We start from the raw sequence: 18,432 nt of genomic DNA on the forward strand, positions 1-18,432 counted from the left end.
AATCAAGGTTGAGACATGCACGGCAATTCGTTCGCGCCCAGGGAAACAACAGCGTTTTCCGGGGATGAATAAATCGCCTCTCGAAATTTTGAGTGACGTTCTCGACGAGAATTCGTCCCGCTCTCGAAAGACCTCCGAGATGAAAACGCGCGACGATGGCGTGCGAAAATCGATGGCGATCCGCGATTGTTATCATGGCCGCGGCGAAGATCGCCTTTTTTTTTCGGGGGAGGAAGAGGAAAAGTCCTCCCGCGTATATGGAGGTTACATCTCGCGCGAAGACGGCATCTCCGGGTATCGGCGATGGATTTTCTTTCGTGGGATCCGCAGAGAATGTGGATGGAGATCAGGAGCGGCATGGCGAACTCCGACTACGTCATCCCGCCGTCCTTCTACGTGAGCCTCGACTTCGTCGCGACGGCGGCGAACGGGCACTACGGGCAGTACGGCCACTGGTCGGGCATACCTCGCTACTTCGTTGGAAACCGATCATTGTTGTGTAAGCGATTACTTCTTTCTTTTTTTTTTAATATTGACCAACTTCGGTGTCCCGCGACCTAAATAAGTCCCGCTTGCGCAAATACTCTCTTTTCTTCGTCGCGACATAATTAGTGATGGAAGATCGATCCACTCATCGAAGTCGCCGATCCGGCCAATCGTCTTCGCGAGCCTCGCTTTCCTAATTCTCGCTTTCGTGAATTTACTTATGTCAATTTATAACAATGTGGATTAATTTTTTAACTTTTTTGGCGACATTAACTGGCAATCGGCAATCAGAATTAACACTTTTCAACTAGCAATTGCCATCGTTGCCATCGTTTGCGACGTATTGTAGAACCGGCGAGTTATGTCCATTTCTACCAATGTAGATTGACTTTAATCTCGGTTTAACTTTTATCTTTTTCTAGTTCTAAGAATTAGAAGAAGATAAAAAGTAAGTTAATCTGCGATAGAAATGGGCATTTAGATAAAGATAAAAAGTAAATTAAACCGAGATTGAAATTAATCCACATTGGTAGAAATGGACATGAAATGATTGTTGATTAATTCAAACCGCAGAATTTTTAATTATACAATACTTTATCTCCAATCTAATCTTTTTTTTTATAATTATTATTTGTTGAATAATGAAAAATTATCAGTTCAATAAAAAAAGTACAGTATAGTTTATAGTTTTATAAATTAATATGCGATTAAATTAATCAGAGTCCGTCATTTACCGGCTCAAGCGCGGACAGGGAAGAGACAAAAAATCGGAGCAGCAGGCGCCTAGTTACGTCATTGACGTAGAATCTGCGTAGGGGCGACACAGATGGCGCCGGGAAGCCGCATTATGACACGCGCCTTCGCCAATCGACGTAATCGACAGCGATCGAAAAAGGGTTCGTGCATTATCGGCCGGCCGATCGCGTTCCACCAATCCACTCCTCGACTTGCGGGTTTCAGGGCCGGTTTCACCATCTCCGATTAACTGTAACCTTCGATTAAACTCACTCTTCGTCTCTAAGGTCCAGTTTCACAAGTGTCGGTTAACTTTTAATCTTAGATTAACTCACTCTTCGTCTCCTTCTAACGTCCCCCTTAGAAAGAGACGAAGAATGAGATAATCTAAGATTAAAAGTTAACCGACACTTGTGAAACTGGGCCTAAGGGCCGATATCACAGTCTCCGATTAACGTGATCCTCCGATTAAACTCACTCTTCGTCTCTTTCTAGGGGGACAGTTAGAAAGAGATGCAGAGTGAGTTTAATCGGAGGATCACGTTAATCGGAGACTGTGATATCGGCCCTAAGGGGGACAGTTAGAAAGAGATGAAGAGCGAGTTTAATCGAAGGTTACAGTTAATCGACGTTGGTGAAACTGGCCCTCAGGGTACCTATTCTTGAAATCGTTCATTATGAAACGAATTCGTTTATGAACGAAAAGGTGCGTTAACTGGGTTTCCATTGCTCAACTAGGAAATCCCCACCTTTTTGTTCATAAACGAATTCGTTTCATAACGAACGATTTCAAGAATAGGTACTCCAGAGCGGAAACGCTCGGCCCCCCCGTCGCATTTTCCCCCTTTCGAAATTGCGACAAGCTACGGCCCGCGGGGCCTATCTCACGGCGCTAATTTCAAAATCGCATGCCATTTGCGTTGCGAAACGCACGCGGCAGTCCCCTTCAAAGATTCGAATTTACGACGTTGTTTTCACGGTCTTTGCGATTCCTCGAGTTGTAGCAAAAAGAAAGATTGTTTTAAAATCGGGAGATAAAGATGGGGAAATTGACATCTTTAGGCCCGGTTTCACAAGTGTCGGTTAACTTTTAACCTTAGATTTAACTCACTCTTCGTCTCTTTCTTGGGGGGACGTTAGAAGGAGACGAAGAGTGAGTTAATCTAAAATTATAAAAGTTAACCGACACTTGTGAAACTGGGCTTTAAAGGCAATCTTGTATTTAAATTCATCTCGAGTCACAATCCGTATAACTATACGGAATCTCGAATCTCGAATCTCGAAATCGTCCGCAGACGGACTTTAATATCCCTCTCCAATGTCGCAAGATATCGAAATATAACGATGGACGAGTCAAATTTCGCAATTTAAATACCTCAATTTAAATTCTCCAAAAGGACGCGTGGAAGCGAAATTCGCGCTCGCCAATTGAGCGAGAGACAAAAGGGGGATCGCGTACGCGAAAGAGAGAGGAAAGAGAACTCGACGTTCCCTTCCCGACGAACTCCCGGAGCAACGTGTTCGGCACGGAGGAAGGAAACGCGCCGGATTTCGCGCGCGACGGATCCCCGGTGGCGCCGGGCGCGCCGCGCCGCGCACGGCCCTGCGCGTGACGCGGTCAGTGATGCCGTAGCCAAGGCGACGGGTAGCAGCAGACAAGCAACACCACTCCGGCCAGCCGTCCACAACAAAGTATAGGGGGTTCGTCGGAGTGTGTCGCCCCGCTCTTTTCGTCGCTCCGTGTGCCGGCGTGCCGTGTGTGCGAGCGAGCGAGCGCCGCGAGAGCCCTACGAGCCGACCGCGGCGCGCGGTTTCCTGGGTGACGGGCCCGCTATCGTCTCTTCGAGACCGAAAGGAGCGACAGAGAGAGAGAGAGAGAGAGAAGGAGCGCGCGCGCGCGCGCGTGAAAGAGAGGGCGAGAGGACGGGAGATAGAGAGCGCGCCCGCACGACGACGACGACGACGACGACGGCGACGGCGACGACGGCGACGGCGACGGAGGGACACGTCGTTCGGCCGCGCGAGTGCGCCCGGGCGCCGCTGCGTTCGAGCACACGCCATTCATGAAGACAGGTGAGTGCGAGAGAGCGAGAGTGAGGGAGAGAAAAAGACAGGCGGACTCCCGTCTGCCGGCGTTTCCGCTCGCGGAACCTTCGCGTCGACGTCGGGCCGACGGAGACGCCACCGTCGTCGCGAATCGTTCTCTCGGATCATCCTCTCGACGGTTTCGTTCGCAGGCGGCTGCACGACATGCTCGCGAGGACGCAGAAACTCGGAGACCTCGGAGAGAAAGAGAGAGAGAGAGAGACTGTCTTCCCTGTCAAGGCTTGAATGTTTAGCGTAAATATTTAACGCAAAGCGTGGAATGTTACTCGGTGCGAATCGCCGAGTTACGTTCGTAGAGGAAAGCAACCTGCGGGAAATGTTCCTGGGTAGGTCGAGCCGTTCGTTGGAATTGATTTCACTCAATTCATTCAGGCGAGAACTCGAGCCAGGGCTGGAGAGCGGACCCCTGGTTCGAGTATCTTTTGGGGATTCTTTTTTAGGTCGCGCAGTTTTGCGATTTCGATTCTTTGCACGTTATATACCTATCGATCTGTTGAGGGACGCTGATTAAACTCGGATGTTGTATCGAAGCAGGGCCGATACCTTTGTATGAGTACTCTCCGCAGAGAGAGAGAGAGAGAGAGAGAGAGAGAGAGAGAGAGAGAGAGAGATCTGCTTCATAGATTCCCCTAATTTGTAACGCATTGGCGAGCCTATTATACAGGTTCTTCCTATGGGGCACCTAACGTGAAGAAGCTATGAAGATTTCCAATTAAAATGGGCTTATCAATTACATGAATGCGATCTTCCACCCCTGCGGCCTTAAGCTGATGAACATATTAATCGTTTCCAGCCATCTCTGCCCTGACTCGCATCGAAATCAGCTTGTCTGAACGTACTCGTTGCAAATGATATTGGATATCACGTTTATTGGTGATTTACATCTCGACACAATGTTTTCCCCCGCCAACCGTTTGTTGTTTGATATTTCCACGCTATCTATCCCTTATCTTTGCCGTTTTACTTTTCACCATCTGCATAAGTTCTCAGCCCGCCGGTTTATCTGACTCCAGGTGCATACCGTTTCCGCAGGACATTGGGACCGAATGGATATATACTAGTATGAAAAGCCGAAGTGTTGTAGCTCCTGCGTAACGAGCCTAAGTAATGGTTTCTCGTGTACAAATTACACAGGGGAGGTTGAAATATACGTGAGACACGTAGATACGTCGTATGGATAGGAAGGACTTAGAAAGAACACAGGAGTCTCTCCCCATCAGCCATGCATAACAGACGCCAGGTGCACTTGTGACATTACGTGTGTATAGGTAACAGACACAGGCCCACATCATATCAGCCTACTACCAGTAACATTTGCAGCAAATGCTATGTAAGGTATCTTTCTAAATATAACGCTAGATATATTTAGAAAAAAAGTAACATAATAGATGCCTCAGAGCTTCTCTCAAAAGAAACATGCCAGAAGAAAACTTAGTTATATATTTAATGAATGTTCTCAAAATCTTCAGAGAAAGTATATATTTAAATGATTTTACAAAATTATTTTCAAACAAGGAATATTTTTCTTTATTTCAACACTGTTATTCGCATACAATAACAGTTTGGTTTTTGATTGCATTGTTAGGGTAAGAACCATGTTGATGTAACATTAGTACGTCTCTCTACCTACCTAGAGAGACGTACTAATGAGTCTACCGAGTCCTATATTAATTAGCTGGTATGTATACATCAAAACAAGAAACATCAGATCCTATTACAAAATTTTCTCCTGATCGATACTACCGAACGTTACGATTTTCTTATTAAAGCGTACAGCTCTTACAGTCTCTCACGACATATTATATTTTTAGAAAACGATAAAGTAATCGTTCATCTTATGTATTTTATTATATAGCTTGCAGAGAGAAAAACGAAGCGCGCGAGTAGAAGAGAGAGACGGGAGGAGAGTAAGCATGGCCACCTTTCCCTCGCGTATCAACGCGGTACTGTGCGTCGCTTATTAGCCCCCCCCCCCCCCCCCCGGGTCCATCCTTGGCGGAAAAAGCGAGGGTTGCAACGCTGGACTCAGGATAATGCTCTCTAATTGCTTTCGTGATCCCGGCCGCCTTCATTGATACGTTTTCAACCCTCTTAAAGCGAGCCGTGTGTCCAGTCACGCGTGGGTAGCGGCAATCGTGGCTCTAGGACACCCCTCGCGCGCGCGCGCCACCCCTATCCCCGCTCTCTCTTTTCCCTCCCCGCGGGGCCGATTTCTTCCCCCTTGATACATTGTGTTTGGTACCTGCCGCCCCAACAGGTACACGGCGCCCGATACACCATGATACACGCGCGTAATAATGGCAGTGACGTGTACCGTTCGTATCGCGAGCCCGCCGGGGCTTCCCTTTGATCTGCGGATTATTGAATGCGCCACACCTGCGAGGAAAGTACGTTTATTGCCATCTCTCTGTACTGCGATATAGGTTAGGAACGGCGGCCGGAACGCGGGTGGGAACTTTATCCTTGTTTGTTACGTTCCTCCGGCGATGCGCGGGCCACGCTTATCGTCGTCGGCTCGCTCCCCCGAAAGCGTTCGTCGATCCAAAGGCGAGATGTTTCTCATCCCCAAGGGGAAACCTTATTTTACAGAATTGTAACGCGATAGGGTGTTCTCTCTCTCTCTTCCTTTTCGCTCCTTAGCGACGGTTTGGCTTATCGATAGGTTTACGCGATCGTACCAGCGCTTCGATATGAAGATGATTTGTTAGCAATTTTGTAACTGTTGTACAGAAAATAGTTTCGAGCTGTATTTAAGTTTTTAAGGCAATATTTTTAAATAACGAGTTTAATATTGTATTTAATATTATAATTTATATGTGAAAGTTTTCTTTTTTGATTTACAGATACAATTTTGAGATCAAAATCAAGTATCTATTCTCTATGCAATAGATTTTATATAATATGAGAGTGTAAACTTTGTAGGATATAATATATATCCTATATATATATGTATAATTTATGTCAAAAGTGAATACTAGAAGTGATACTTTATTTAAAAATATTTATGATATTACGTTTGATGAACCTTGTTCATCAAATACATATCTTGTTTCATAATTACCAAGTAACAGTCCTGTTTCGGTGAGTCGATATTGATATTGGGGGTTGCGGAGGCACGCTGTTCTTAAAGATCTCTCCGCTGGGTCTGGTGGAAGATGTTATTGATATTTAGTGAGACGGTGTATGTGCGTATCTCTGTTATAGATTCCTCTCTCCAGCATCGGAGAGGTAGTAGCGGTGGTGGCGACGACTCAGTGGGTGCAGAGAGAGGCGAAGGAGTGATTGCCATGACTACGACAGGAGCCCAGTATGCCCTCGCAGCAGCATCCACCGGGGCTAATAACAGTGGGGGTAGCTCCACGGCGGTAGGGGTGGATTCTAAGCAAAATGTGGTTGTCGTGACTACTACTTCCAGTTCCAGTGGCGGTGCTAGCGGAGCACAGACTCAGTCTGCCAGAGGCCAGCAACTTATCACTGTCGTGACGAGCCCTGATCCTTCCAGTCCAAATAATCTGCAGCCTATTCAGGTTGGTAATATTTGTCCTACATTTATATCTCTGTGTTATGTCTTTTGTCAGTGTGATTTATGAAGATAATTATTTTTATTATTCTCAAGAGTTACAAATCTCAAAGATATAATCTATGTGTCAGATTACTTCTCCTTCTTTCTGTTACTTTCTCTGTATTACTGCTGTTGTAAAATGGATAAGAATATAACGTGTAAAGGATATATATAAAATTATTCAATATACATGTGATCTCTGTAGATATTATAGCATCTGTTTGCAGCTCATTTTTATATCTGATAATATATTTGAGCCATCTGCTCCTAGCGACTGATAAGAGCGATACACACAAATGTTGAAATAAAATCCAAGTCAATTCTACCTTGCGCATGAATATATAAATATTCACATACGTACAAAAGGCATATATAATTTTTTTTTTAAATTTCTATTATGAAAACGAGTCGTGGGCCATGAGGACACGCATACTATAAATAATAATTTAGTTATTGGTTCAGGATACGCTTGAAACAGCTGCAGATTCGTCCAACGGCTCAACAGGTACGCCAGCGCATGTTACAGCACAGGTAGTGGTCAATACTACTCACTCGGGCCAGCACGCGCTAGTGGACTCCGACGCTGCTTCTACGTCAGCCGGCACCATCGTCAGTGGTTCCCCGCACTACATAACAGTCACAGGTAACAGACAAATATAAATTTCTTGTCTGATATTGAAGCGGTGTGAATTGATCCTTATTCGATCTTACTGCAATGCATACAAATCAAATTGCGAGCGATTACACGCTAAACTGTAGACATTCGATTGTACGCGAGCATACAGATAGAAATTGGTATCGAGTACGAAACTTAATTGCAAATAAGTTTACTATTTGTGGTGAGTATATGAGGATCAGTTTGAAAGATTATAGTATTTGAGTAGAGATTTGGCCCTTTCCATGCTGCTGAAAAACATGCACCTCTGTACTTCTACTCTGACTACACTAGGCACCGGTGATTCATCATCCTACGCGTCCCTCACAACGGCTGTAGGTGAGGGCAGAATATAAACAGCATGCCTTATATGTTCTGTTTATACATTTTAATTTCGTAGACATTACAAGATCAATGAATGGGTTCTTATACACCGGTTTTTAATATTATTTCGGTTTATTTCATCTTTATCTATCGCCACTCTACATTATTATCGACAAACGTGAATACGACTACAATTTAGAGTTTTTAGTCATTTACAAAACTACCTTCTATCCAAATTGCAATGCCAAAGATGGCTTTTGGTTATTGAAACGATTTCTAAGATGATGTTTATGACAGTATGTTAATAAAACTTGTTGCGCTTATGCAAACTTTGTGTGTCAGTACAAGTGACCTATTCGAATACACTCAGCCACGTTTCTTTTTTGTTTCAGTGTCTGGTGACGCAGAGGCGGTGGGGTCCGAGTCGGTCTCTCATCCAACTTACGTTCAATATGTCGAGGGGGATGGTTCCACGTATATACCGGCGAATGGCCAGATGTAAGTACCGCAATCTTGCACTTGTCAGTTATTCATAACTTACGGAACACTCTATAACAATCACGTAACGTTCTGCACAGGACATATCCCGTTTATGCTGTCGGCGAGACGGGAGCGATGTACACTCCGGCTTCGGGTCAGTACTATACTCCAGCGACAACGCCAGTAACGTATGCACAGGTAATTTCACGCCCAAATACTTGACGTGCGATAATTATCGCGATAAAATTATGACGATATTAACGATACATTATTTGTATTGCGTCAGGTCACGGGACAAGGCACGAATTCGACCGGGCAACTGTTATCACAAGGCAACGGCACGTACTTGATTCAACAGAGCGTAGTGGATGGAGACCCGACTCATGCGCTCATATCCGCTGCCGCGCGCGCCAGTCCGCAAACGGAAACTGCGGTAAATTGCATGTCCTATGACTTTCTTAGGCTGCTCTTTAACCTTTTAGACGTTGGATAAATTAGTTCTCGATCACATTGAATGATTAACGTACTCAGTTGTGACAATACAACGTATATATTTATACCTTATCGCTGCAGGCATGGGGATCTGTGCTCTGCATGATTATATGGGCCATAAAAAATTGTTCTTATAAGATCTTATTACAGTTGTAATACATAATCGTTTATAGCATCAAAAGTTTGCAAGAATGTATGCTATAAACAGGGTGTTCAGTAAATTGTAGTGCAACCAGTGCGAAGATACTTAGATACTTTTTCTCGAAGAGCAAAAAAAGAATTTATATTAATTGCGTATTTTCTCGACACTATATATAAATGAATGCTCTAATATTGTAGTTTTTGAAATAACTTATGTTACGTATTCCACTATAAAGTTTACAAACAGAATTACGGATGTTAGTGTTCAAGGAGAAGTATCCTTGTCCGTATCTTAATTCGGGGGGTTAACGAGGCATCGGTATGTTGGGTTGTTTGATAGGAGGCTGTGGTTAGCGGTGGTGGCGGGGCGTACTTGATCAGCGGTAATTCTGGAGGTACCACTGTCACCGTGGAAGAGACAGCGGCAAACGTGACGCATGCCACTAGAGTCTCCCAGGCCACCGTAAGCCAAAAAACGAAACTGATTCCCCATTTTTCGTAGCTTGTCTGGCATACTAATCAGTATCTTATTTTTTTAATTTTTTCGGCATGTCTGTTATTAATTAAATTGCTTTGTACTGCTTAATGTTATGTATAGTCTAATTTCTAAAGGTCTTCTTTTGTGAAATCTCTAGCGAGACAAAAAGTCTGTGATTTATAGATCAAAAAAAATTACAGCTAATTTATTTTTATTTGCTGCTAGTAAAAAATTATTTTAGAAGCAATTTTAATTTTAATGAGATATCTTTTTCCGTAGAACTGTATAGTTATTTTTTTCTACCTTTAGTGAATTTATTTTGTTGATTTATATATTTATATTGTTTAATAAAAAATTGTATTTATGAAGAACATGAATACTAATTTCTGATGCATTAATTTGAATAGGTACACTGGTTGTTGGAGAATTACGAAACCGCTGACGGCGTGTCCCTTCCAAGATCAACTCTCTACAATCATTACCTACGCCATTGCTCCGAAAACAAATTGGATCCTGTGAACGCAGCCAGTTTCGGGAAATTAATACGCTCTGTATTCTTGGGATTGAGAACTAGGCGTTTAGGGACTAGGTAAAAGGCTTCATAATAATTAGTGATTAGCGAAACCTTAGTGTTTATCAGATTAATATCTTTCGTTGTTTTTTTTATAATAGGGGAAACTCGAAATATCATTATTATGGAATTCGTGTGAAGCCAAGTTCATCTCTGTCTATATTGAACGAGGATGGCACATCGAGACAACAGCAGAGCGCGAACTCTCAGACTAAACGATTCAAATTTGTCAATCAAAAGCAGGAGTCGTCTTATGAGAATAACGCGCACGCAAACACAAATATCTCCACCAATTCTTCACCGCCACAGTATCATCAGTACCTCGGTGAGGCGAGCGGCGCCATTCCCGATTTCCCGGAGATCTTTATCAGTCACGATTTGGCTCTGCCCGAGGATTGCACTCTCGAAGATATCGATACGTTCCGCAGCATATACAGAGAACATTGCGAAGCGTTCTTGGACGCGGTGCTGAATTTCGAGTTCGCCACGGTGGAGAGTCTCTGGAGAGAATTCTGGCGCAGCCAGGACAATAATAACGGTGATGAATGCGAAGAGGAGAAATATTTGTCAAAGTATGATATATATTATCTATTAGAAAAATTCATATCAAATAGGAGAATTACGTTGAGAATCTATTAAATTGTATCTATTTTTTTTTCCATTAAAAATCAACTGCGTAATTATATATTTTTCTAATATTTTATTTCTAAATCATTCCTTAAATGCATCTCACTTATGTATAAGTCATTTATATTTTATTTTTAGAGCTCTTAATGTGCGCGATGAATGTTTTTTACCTCTACTTTTCAGAACTAAACTATATCAGATGTGTCAGTGTGCGGGAGTACAAGACTTTATCAAAAAGGTGGACTATACATTCTATCAGAATCTAGTCGATGTTTTAATGCCTAATGTATTGCGACCGATACCAAGTACGTTATTATTATAAGATTCGTTGTCGTTATTCTGTCTAGATTTACGTATTAAATGCTTCTTTTTGTCTCGGCAAGGTTCGTTGACACAGTCTATCCGAAACTTTGCAAAAGGATTAGAATCCTGGTTGCAGTCAGCAATGGCCGATTGTCCTGAAGAAATGACGCAAATTAAGGTAGTTCTTATTTAAATCTATTGTATAATGATATCAATTAGAACAAGAATCGCAGATATAAAAAATATATATATTTCTAAAAAATTATATGCGAGTCGTGCAGTATAATTATTGTTGGTTACAGTTAACTGCAGTGTCAGCTTTTGCTCAAACTTTAAGGCGCTATACATCGTTAAATCATCTTGCACAAGCCGCGCGAGCCGTGCTTCAAAATTCTAGTCAAATTAATCAAATGTTAGCTGACTTGAATCGCGTTGACTTTCACAACGTGCAAGAACAAGTAAGTTGACATCTTGTAATATTTCTATATATATAGAGAATTCTACTATTTAATATTAATATACATATATACACGCAATATATTCACAAAGATACAGCATACATAAGCGATTGTCTTTTCAGGCATCCTGGGTATGCCAATGTGATTACGGGATGGTACAACGTCTCGAGGCGGATTTTAAGGTAACGTTGCAGCAACAAAATTCACTGGAGGATTGGGCGATCTGGTTGAAAGGAGTTGTGACTCAAGCGCTTAAGCCACATGAAGAGAAGCCAACATTTGCTAAAGCTGCACGTCAATTCCTGCTTAAGTGGTCGTTTTATAGGTACATTCTGTTCTCTGCCATGTTACATAAACATCTTTTCAATTAAACTTATGTATTATGTCTTCCATAGCTCGATGGTTATCCGGGATCTCACTTTGAGAAGTGCTGCGAGTTTTGGATCTTTTCATCTTATCAGATTACTTTATGACGAGTACATGTTTTATTTAATAGAGCATCAAGTCGCTATCGCAACTGGAACTACGCCAATAGCTGTAATGGGAGACGTGAGTATACCTCAACGCATATATCAACTCTTACATTATTCACGTCATTTAAACATTCTTTATTTTTCTGATCTTTGGATTATCCTAATTTCAATCCTTGGAAAAAACCCTGTCTACAACATATTTCTTAAAAAGTCGTCATAATTTCACAAATTAATTTTATTCATACTGTACCACGAGATATTAAATAAATATAATTATAAATATAAAATAAATAAAAATAATTTTTTCTATTTCAGAAAAGTCAAAATTGCTCTTTAATTAGTGGCTTTGGGGCAACGTCCAATGGAGGTGAGGCATAATACTTGTCCTTATCAGAATCTTATCTTTTTACTATTGTGTAAAAATTTATTCGGTACAAGTTACGCAAATTGAATTTCAGATGCGTCTAATGCGAGCCAACCAAAACGTATGAAGCTAAGCTAACTGTGTGCCTACGCCCTTTAGTTTATGAGTAAACCGGTAGCACACGAAACTGAGGATACTAGCACGAAAGCATGCAGGCCTACTACAAGAGAAAAAAACACTAGTCTCGTAAATTATTATTTTATATAACGTCAAATTACAATTACGACATATAAGAAGAGGATTTTTGCATAACGCCTACGATGTATACAATTCAAGTAAGTCTGTGTGATATAAGATATAGAGAGGTATTGTATTGTACTACGCGAAGCCTTGTCTCATACACAGGTATGGCGCAGGTTTAAAGTATCGCTGGCACGATTTTAGTACGTTAGTATATATCGAATCTAGTCGAAACATCTTTTGGAAGAAAATAAGAGTATACGGGACCATGAACTTATCATGCCCTCACTAGAACATGTATGAAAAGTCCACTCGATTGTGTTTTCTGCATTTATTAGAAAAGGAATTTTTTGTAGATATAGATAAGAATAATATATAGAGTGTGCGAAACCCCGTATATATTACATTATTGGTTATATGTTGTTAATACCTGTTAAGATAAATTTATATTTAACTTATAAGTTTCAGATTTTATTCATTTATACGTTTAAAACACAAGGTATAAAACATAACAATGGCAAAAGTGCGCTAAGGCATACATATCCGTTTTCATTATAGTGAATAAAGATATTCAAATTAGGAAACTATATCGAGTGGGCTTAAAATGATCATCAGTTTGCGCAAAGGAAAACGCGAGAGAATATAATTCTATCTTCGACAAGATGGATTTCACCTACGTTTCGCTCGCGAATTCTAGTTTACGCAAATCACACGCAAACCAATTACAAAAATCCGCCCTACCGACGGTAATATGTCACAAGTATTCCTATCGGAATATTAGATTGCTGTAACGGTACATAAACTTTTAAAGTTTACACACATACATATATCCGACATTCATATTTTTTAACGTAATTTATTGATTGAACACATCGAGCTCTGTGCGAAGATTTCGTTTGAGAGCAGTCTATTGCAGCCGGTTGCTATTCTCTCAGTATAATTAAACGAATAGTACAAAATTTTATTGAAAAGAGAGAAAGGTAGAGAGGGAGACGCGAGTATCCGAGATTGTTTTAATTTACTGATAGAATATACAGTGTGCGTCTTATACGTTGGATGTATATACATATATAAAATGTAGCGGATGAAAATACGTACGATTGTTGAAGTTAAAAGAGGAAACTGCAAAATATATGATAAGCGCGATACGAGCATCTTCAACCATTTCAAAAGTCGGTTGAGGATGCCTACGGTAAAAATATGTGTCGGTATATGTTTTGTATTCATAGGCACTTCAATAGCGTCTTTTGTATTGTAAAAAAATATTATAGGATGTAAGAGTCTCCAATATCGCTAGAGTTTCGTACGTTGAATTTCGTTTGTTTATGTATATTATTTAAGGCGATTTAATATTTATTCACGCGGTTGCGCATGTTACACAGCCGCGTTACACGAATTTCTATTTATTTCAAGACGAAGTTGAATCGGTCTTACGTTTCAAGCGACAAGTATTTATAATGAATTGATCTACATATATCCGTGGATAAGTTGCTTCTTAAACATCGAAGACGTTGTAATCAAAATAAAAAAAAGGAATTTATAAATATTAATTAATTACATTATAGCACTGGACAGTAGTAATTCGACACGTCCGTTCTTTTCCACAATGATTTTTGTATTTTAAATATAGCTGTTGATTTATTGTACATTTTAAGTGAATTATACATTTTGCGAGAAGCCTATAGGCAAGAAATCTGTTTGATGTATCTGTTTATGTATGTCGGAAATGTATTTTCAAATATTTCTTAACGCATATATATATACAACATATATGTAATACATATGTATATATAGATGCGTGTAAAACGCGCAGTTTCAACGAAACCAAAGTGCACCATTGCATAGCTTAACTCGTTTCTGTAACTTTTGCATGGTAAAACGCTTCGGCGAATCCTATGTTTTCGCATATTACTTTCCAAATTTGCTAAGAAACATACAAAATGCAAAAAAAAACCGTGTAGGAGAGCAACGAGGCCGCTTAAGCAAATTGAGATTTTTATATCCTTGGTAATTAACCTTGTAATAATGATGCAATTATTTTATGAGGTACTGCGCTCAGATTCTTTCGAACGTGAAATCAATGCTCTTTTAATTAGCATCACACTTTCCACTGTAAAATATTAAATTTATACAAATCTCTCGCGACATAATTTTTCCACTCGAGTGAGAATTACAGTTTGATGAAGCAGCACAAATGATAACCCTCGAGAATGACTTGGCAGAATTGTTGATTTAGCATGAGTATCATTGTATGGCCAAGCTATTAATTCGCGTCGTTAATTAAATCGGGTTTTATTGAATTCTCAACGAGGTCGCACGATATCTAAGAAACAATATTGTGAGGAGAAAAAAGAAAGAAGAAAAGGGAACTCGGTGCCTTTTATTTTATAAAGACGAAGGGACATAATCTTTTCACACCGCATTCTAATAGCGAACGACGAGCGTAGAAACTTTACCAGTAGCAATATAAAGAAAATGTCTGTTAATTAATCGCAACCGCCTTCTACGTTTGTAAAGAAGGCGTGCTTTATGATCGGTACCTCTCCCTTCGGAACCGGTTGTTTACCGGCTATTTATTGGAGAAATGTCTACGCCGGGCACGGTTCAAAAATGCGCCACGTGTCATTTGCGTTACAGACCACTCGGCTGTTGAGAGAGATTGACATCTCTTTCAACATGCACGCGCGTGATCTTCGCCACTTACGCCCGTTCCTTGACGTTCTCTTCGGCGTCCGAATAATTTAATCTTCTTTGCATTTCGTTTCTCATTTGCGTGCGAGGGCACGAGCGTAGGGAGCATATCATTTCCGCTTTTTCGTCGCATCCTTGACTGAAACTTTGCGTCCACGTCCCGCGATCGTTTCCTCTTCCAAGCTACGTAACGATATGACAACAAAGGGTACTAAAAGAAGAAAAGAAACGAGAAACTGGTTTCATTGTTCGCGACGAAAATCGCGGAGTAAGCGTCGCCGCCGATAAAAATACGATAGAATACGTGCGTTTATAATTTATTGCATAGGATTATCGCGTGCTAGTCAAAGAGAACCTTGGTAGTATGTCTAAGTGATGAGAGACGAGAGATTGGGAACGTGAGTGAGTGAGAGTGAGAGAAAAGGTGAGAGCACATCGCGCAGTACATCGAGCAGGATCTAGGACGTTTCCGTAACTGTAATGAGCTTATACGTGTAAAGATATAGAGAATGAAACTTATCGTCGATACCTATGTGTACCTAGGATGTAAGGAATACGGCTTTACGGGGCGATTCGCGGCGATTTCTCCCGCCGTCAACGAAGGAATGGTCCGAGTGCGGGGGCGACCCGGCCGCTGCGAGGGAAAGAACAGAAGGAAAAGGGTCCTGCCCTTCCAGAGGAGAGAATTGGAGAGAATCGCTTCCTCTAGGACGAGGCGCGTCTTTCAGCAGCCGCCGCGTCGCGCCCGCTTCTATGTTTAAGGGGATCGCTTTAATCGTAAGTTTTTGTAGTCCCACCGCGGTAGACGGGGGGAGGAGTGAACGGTAGTCCGATAGTAACTGTACTGTACGCAAGATCAAACACACATCGTGGTTTCCTATGTTGCGAGATAAGTAAACACACGGCCTTAAATATATTTCAGACTGTACGACGGAGAAGGAAAAAATAGGAGGAGGGAATGGGATAAGTGGAGTAGGATTTAGGGGTAGGTTCGAGAAGGAAAGAGAGAGAGAGAAAAAAATTGCTACACATTTTTCCTTGTGACGTATAGAAGATATTTTGATACCTCCAGATTTGCACAAATCAAGTGTCATTCGTTACCGCTTGAATAAGATTATTTTTACTGAATGCCGCTCAAAAAAAAAGAGAGAGAGAAAGAGAGAAAGGGGAGAGACAACAGCGAACTTAGGGTGTAAATCGAGACGCAAGAATCTTCGAGAGTCTGTGTGAATGTGCGGATCATGAGAAATGATTAATAAATCTATGTTTAAAACTTGTAATCGCATGATCTCGAACCTCGTATGTCCCCAAACTGCGAAATTTCGTATAACTTGATTGGCGCGAGTCTTGCGTTGTTATATTGCGCCATTCGATCTAACGTCCCAGCACGCATATATGTCAAATGTCAATTATGATGTAATTCTTAAAAGACGTCCTTGTCCTAATTTTGGACATGGTGCTGTCTGGGATTTGCTGTCGTATTTGTCGTTATAATTTACATAATATACGGTATTTTATTATTTAATTTGTTTGTTCCCTTCGTACGTTTCGTATTCTATATCGCCGCACTCTAAACTTTCGATTCTTTCTGTTCGGCGAAATTTCATACATCCGGGGGAAAAAAGAGGAGCGCCGAATTATCTTATCACGTAGCACGCGTAGAAATATCTCCATCACGTTCATAACGAAACGTTATATATTTATGTATTTCTGGCCAGTCTCATGAAGAGCACAACACTCTCGTTTTTGTCGATAGTTATAAAGACGATCGGCGAGTTAACGAAGCGTTATCTCTGACACAACGCGCCGCGCGTCAGGAATTACAAATGCGTAAGATTGTCATTCATTATCACCGAATTGCGGTCGCATCGTTTACATAACACGATATTACGATATTACGTGTCGCTTACCAATAACTGTTCACCATAATCGTCAATGATATCTTTTTTTTTTTTTTGGTGTTTTCGAATGAAATCCGGTTAATCGCTAATTATTTCAATCGGCAAAATCAAGTTGGAGGGAGATTTCGAATTGCGTAATTTGTTGTCATTTATTTAATCTTTTTTTTATGTTAAACAAAAAATTAAGAATGATGTCTAGTTAAATAGCATAGATATCATTTAATAAATTAAACCTCAATATAATATTATTTAATAAGTTAGTTCTTAATCCGCAATAAATTGAGAAGCGACAGAATTTAATTTCCAATTATACAGTTCGTTGTCCCTAATTTTTTTCTCATATATTGAATAACAAAAAATTAAGAACGATACCTAGTTAAATGCTATAGACATTATTTGATTTTAGTATTTAAATTTAGTATCTCAATATATAGTATTATTTGATAAGTTATTCCTCAATCGACGATCAATTCAAGCAACAGAATTGCTTAATTGCTCCCCCCTTAAAGCAAAGTTTCTAATTATATATAGTTCGTTGTCTTTAATCTAATCTTTTTTCATACATTAAACAACAAATAATTAAGAACGACGTCTAGTTAAATGGTTCGCAATATATAGTATCATTTGATAAGTTAATCTTTCAATCGACGATCAATTCAAGCAGAATTGCTTGAAGCAAAAGTTTCTAATTCTACAGTTCGTTGTTCTTAATCTCTTTCTCCCATATATTGAATAACAAAATATTAATTCTATGATTACGTTAGCGAAATAGTACAGGTATTGAGTTAATCGCCTATTGAGTTAATTGGAGTTTCGCCGAAGTCATCATTGCTGTTCACTCTAGCGTCAATCGCGTGTCTTTCTCGGGATATTTTGTTTTTATTCTGAACCCGTTCTTTTCGATGATGTTCTTCTCCCTCTTATATACCGTAAAAAAGATTGACTCATTGCTGTGTGATTTAATCCACGATGTCATTTATACCGTAAATACACATTTTCTTGCAGTGTCATCTTCCGCGTTTTATACCTCGCGTCGGTTCTCCAGGAAACGTCTACCAAGTTTTTTTTTTTATTTTTTTTTAAACTGAACTCTATCCTTCCTTGTCTTCTTTCCAACATATTCGAAACTAATTTACATATTCAAAATATTAAATATTATAATATCTAATATATATAATACATTCGAAACTAATTTACATATTCAAATTATTAAATATTATAATATATAATATATATAATATTTAAAAACTTAAATATTAAAGCGCGGTGACAAAATACAAATCTCATGTATATTAATTTGCAGAAAAATAGAAGAAAAACTAGTTTTTTGCAGATACACAGACTG

The 18,432-nt window shown here is 40.3% G+C and overlaps 1 protein-coding gene across 6 annotated transcripts; it reads left to right on the plus strand.

Annotated features, from left to right (window-relative positions):
- Positions 1 to 2: 2 nt before the first annotated feature.
- On the plus strand, positions 3 to 16,711 carry Rfx (regulatory transcription factor Rfx). 6 transcript variants are annotated; one of them, XM_071714028.1, is made up of 17 exons: positions 3 to 499; positions 6,532 to 6,854; positions 7,352 to 7,532; positions 7,839 to 7,883; positions 8,261 to 8,366; positions 8,447 to 8,546; positions 8,635 to 8,781; positions 9,322 to 9,444; positions 9,867 to 10,048; positions 10,132 to 10,602; positions 10,841 to 10,962; positions 11,041 to 11,138; positions 11,263 to 11,418; positions 11,541 to 11,743; positions 11,814 to 11,967; positions 12,207 to 12,258; positions 12,350 to 16,711. In XM_071714028.1, exons 1-17 carry the CDS (start codon positions 304 to 306, stop codon positions 12,391 to 12,393), a joined length of 2,703 nt encoding a protein of 900 aa, XP_071570129.1. In that variant the 5' UTR covers positions 3 to 303; the 3' UTR covers positions 12,394 to 16,711. The 6 variants fall into 6 exon arrangements, with proteins under 6 accessions (XP_071570129.1, XP_071570132.1, XP_071570128.1 ...); XM_071714027.1 differs by having other exon boundaries at positions 7 to 499; positions 7,340 to 7,532; XM_071714033.1 differs by lacking the exon at positions 3 to 499 and adding an exon at positions 2,842 to 3,294 and having other exon boundaries at positions 7,340 to 7,532.
- Positions 16,712 to 18,432: the final 1,721 nt, after the last annotated feature.

The sequence above is a fragment of the Temnothorax nylanderi genome, unplaced genomic scaffold (assembly GCF_030848795.1).
Source record: "Temnothorax nylanderi isolate EJ_2023f unplaced genomic scaffold, tnyl_v1.0 TNYL_tig0133_pilon, whole genome shotgun sequence".
NCBI classification, from domain to species: domain Eukaryota; kingdom Metazoa; phylum Arthropoda; class Insecta; order Hymenoptera; family Formicidae; genus Temnothorax; species Temnothorax nylanderi.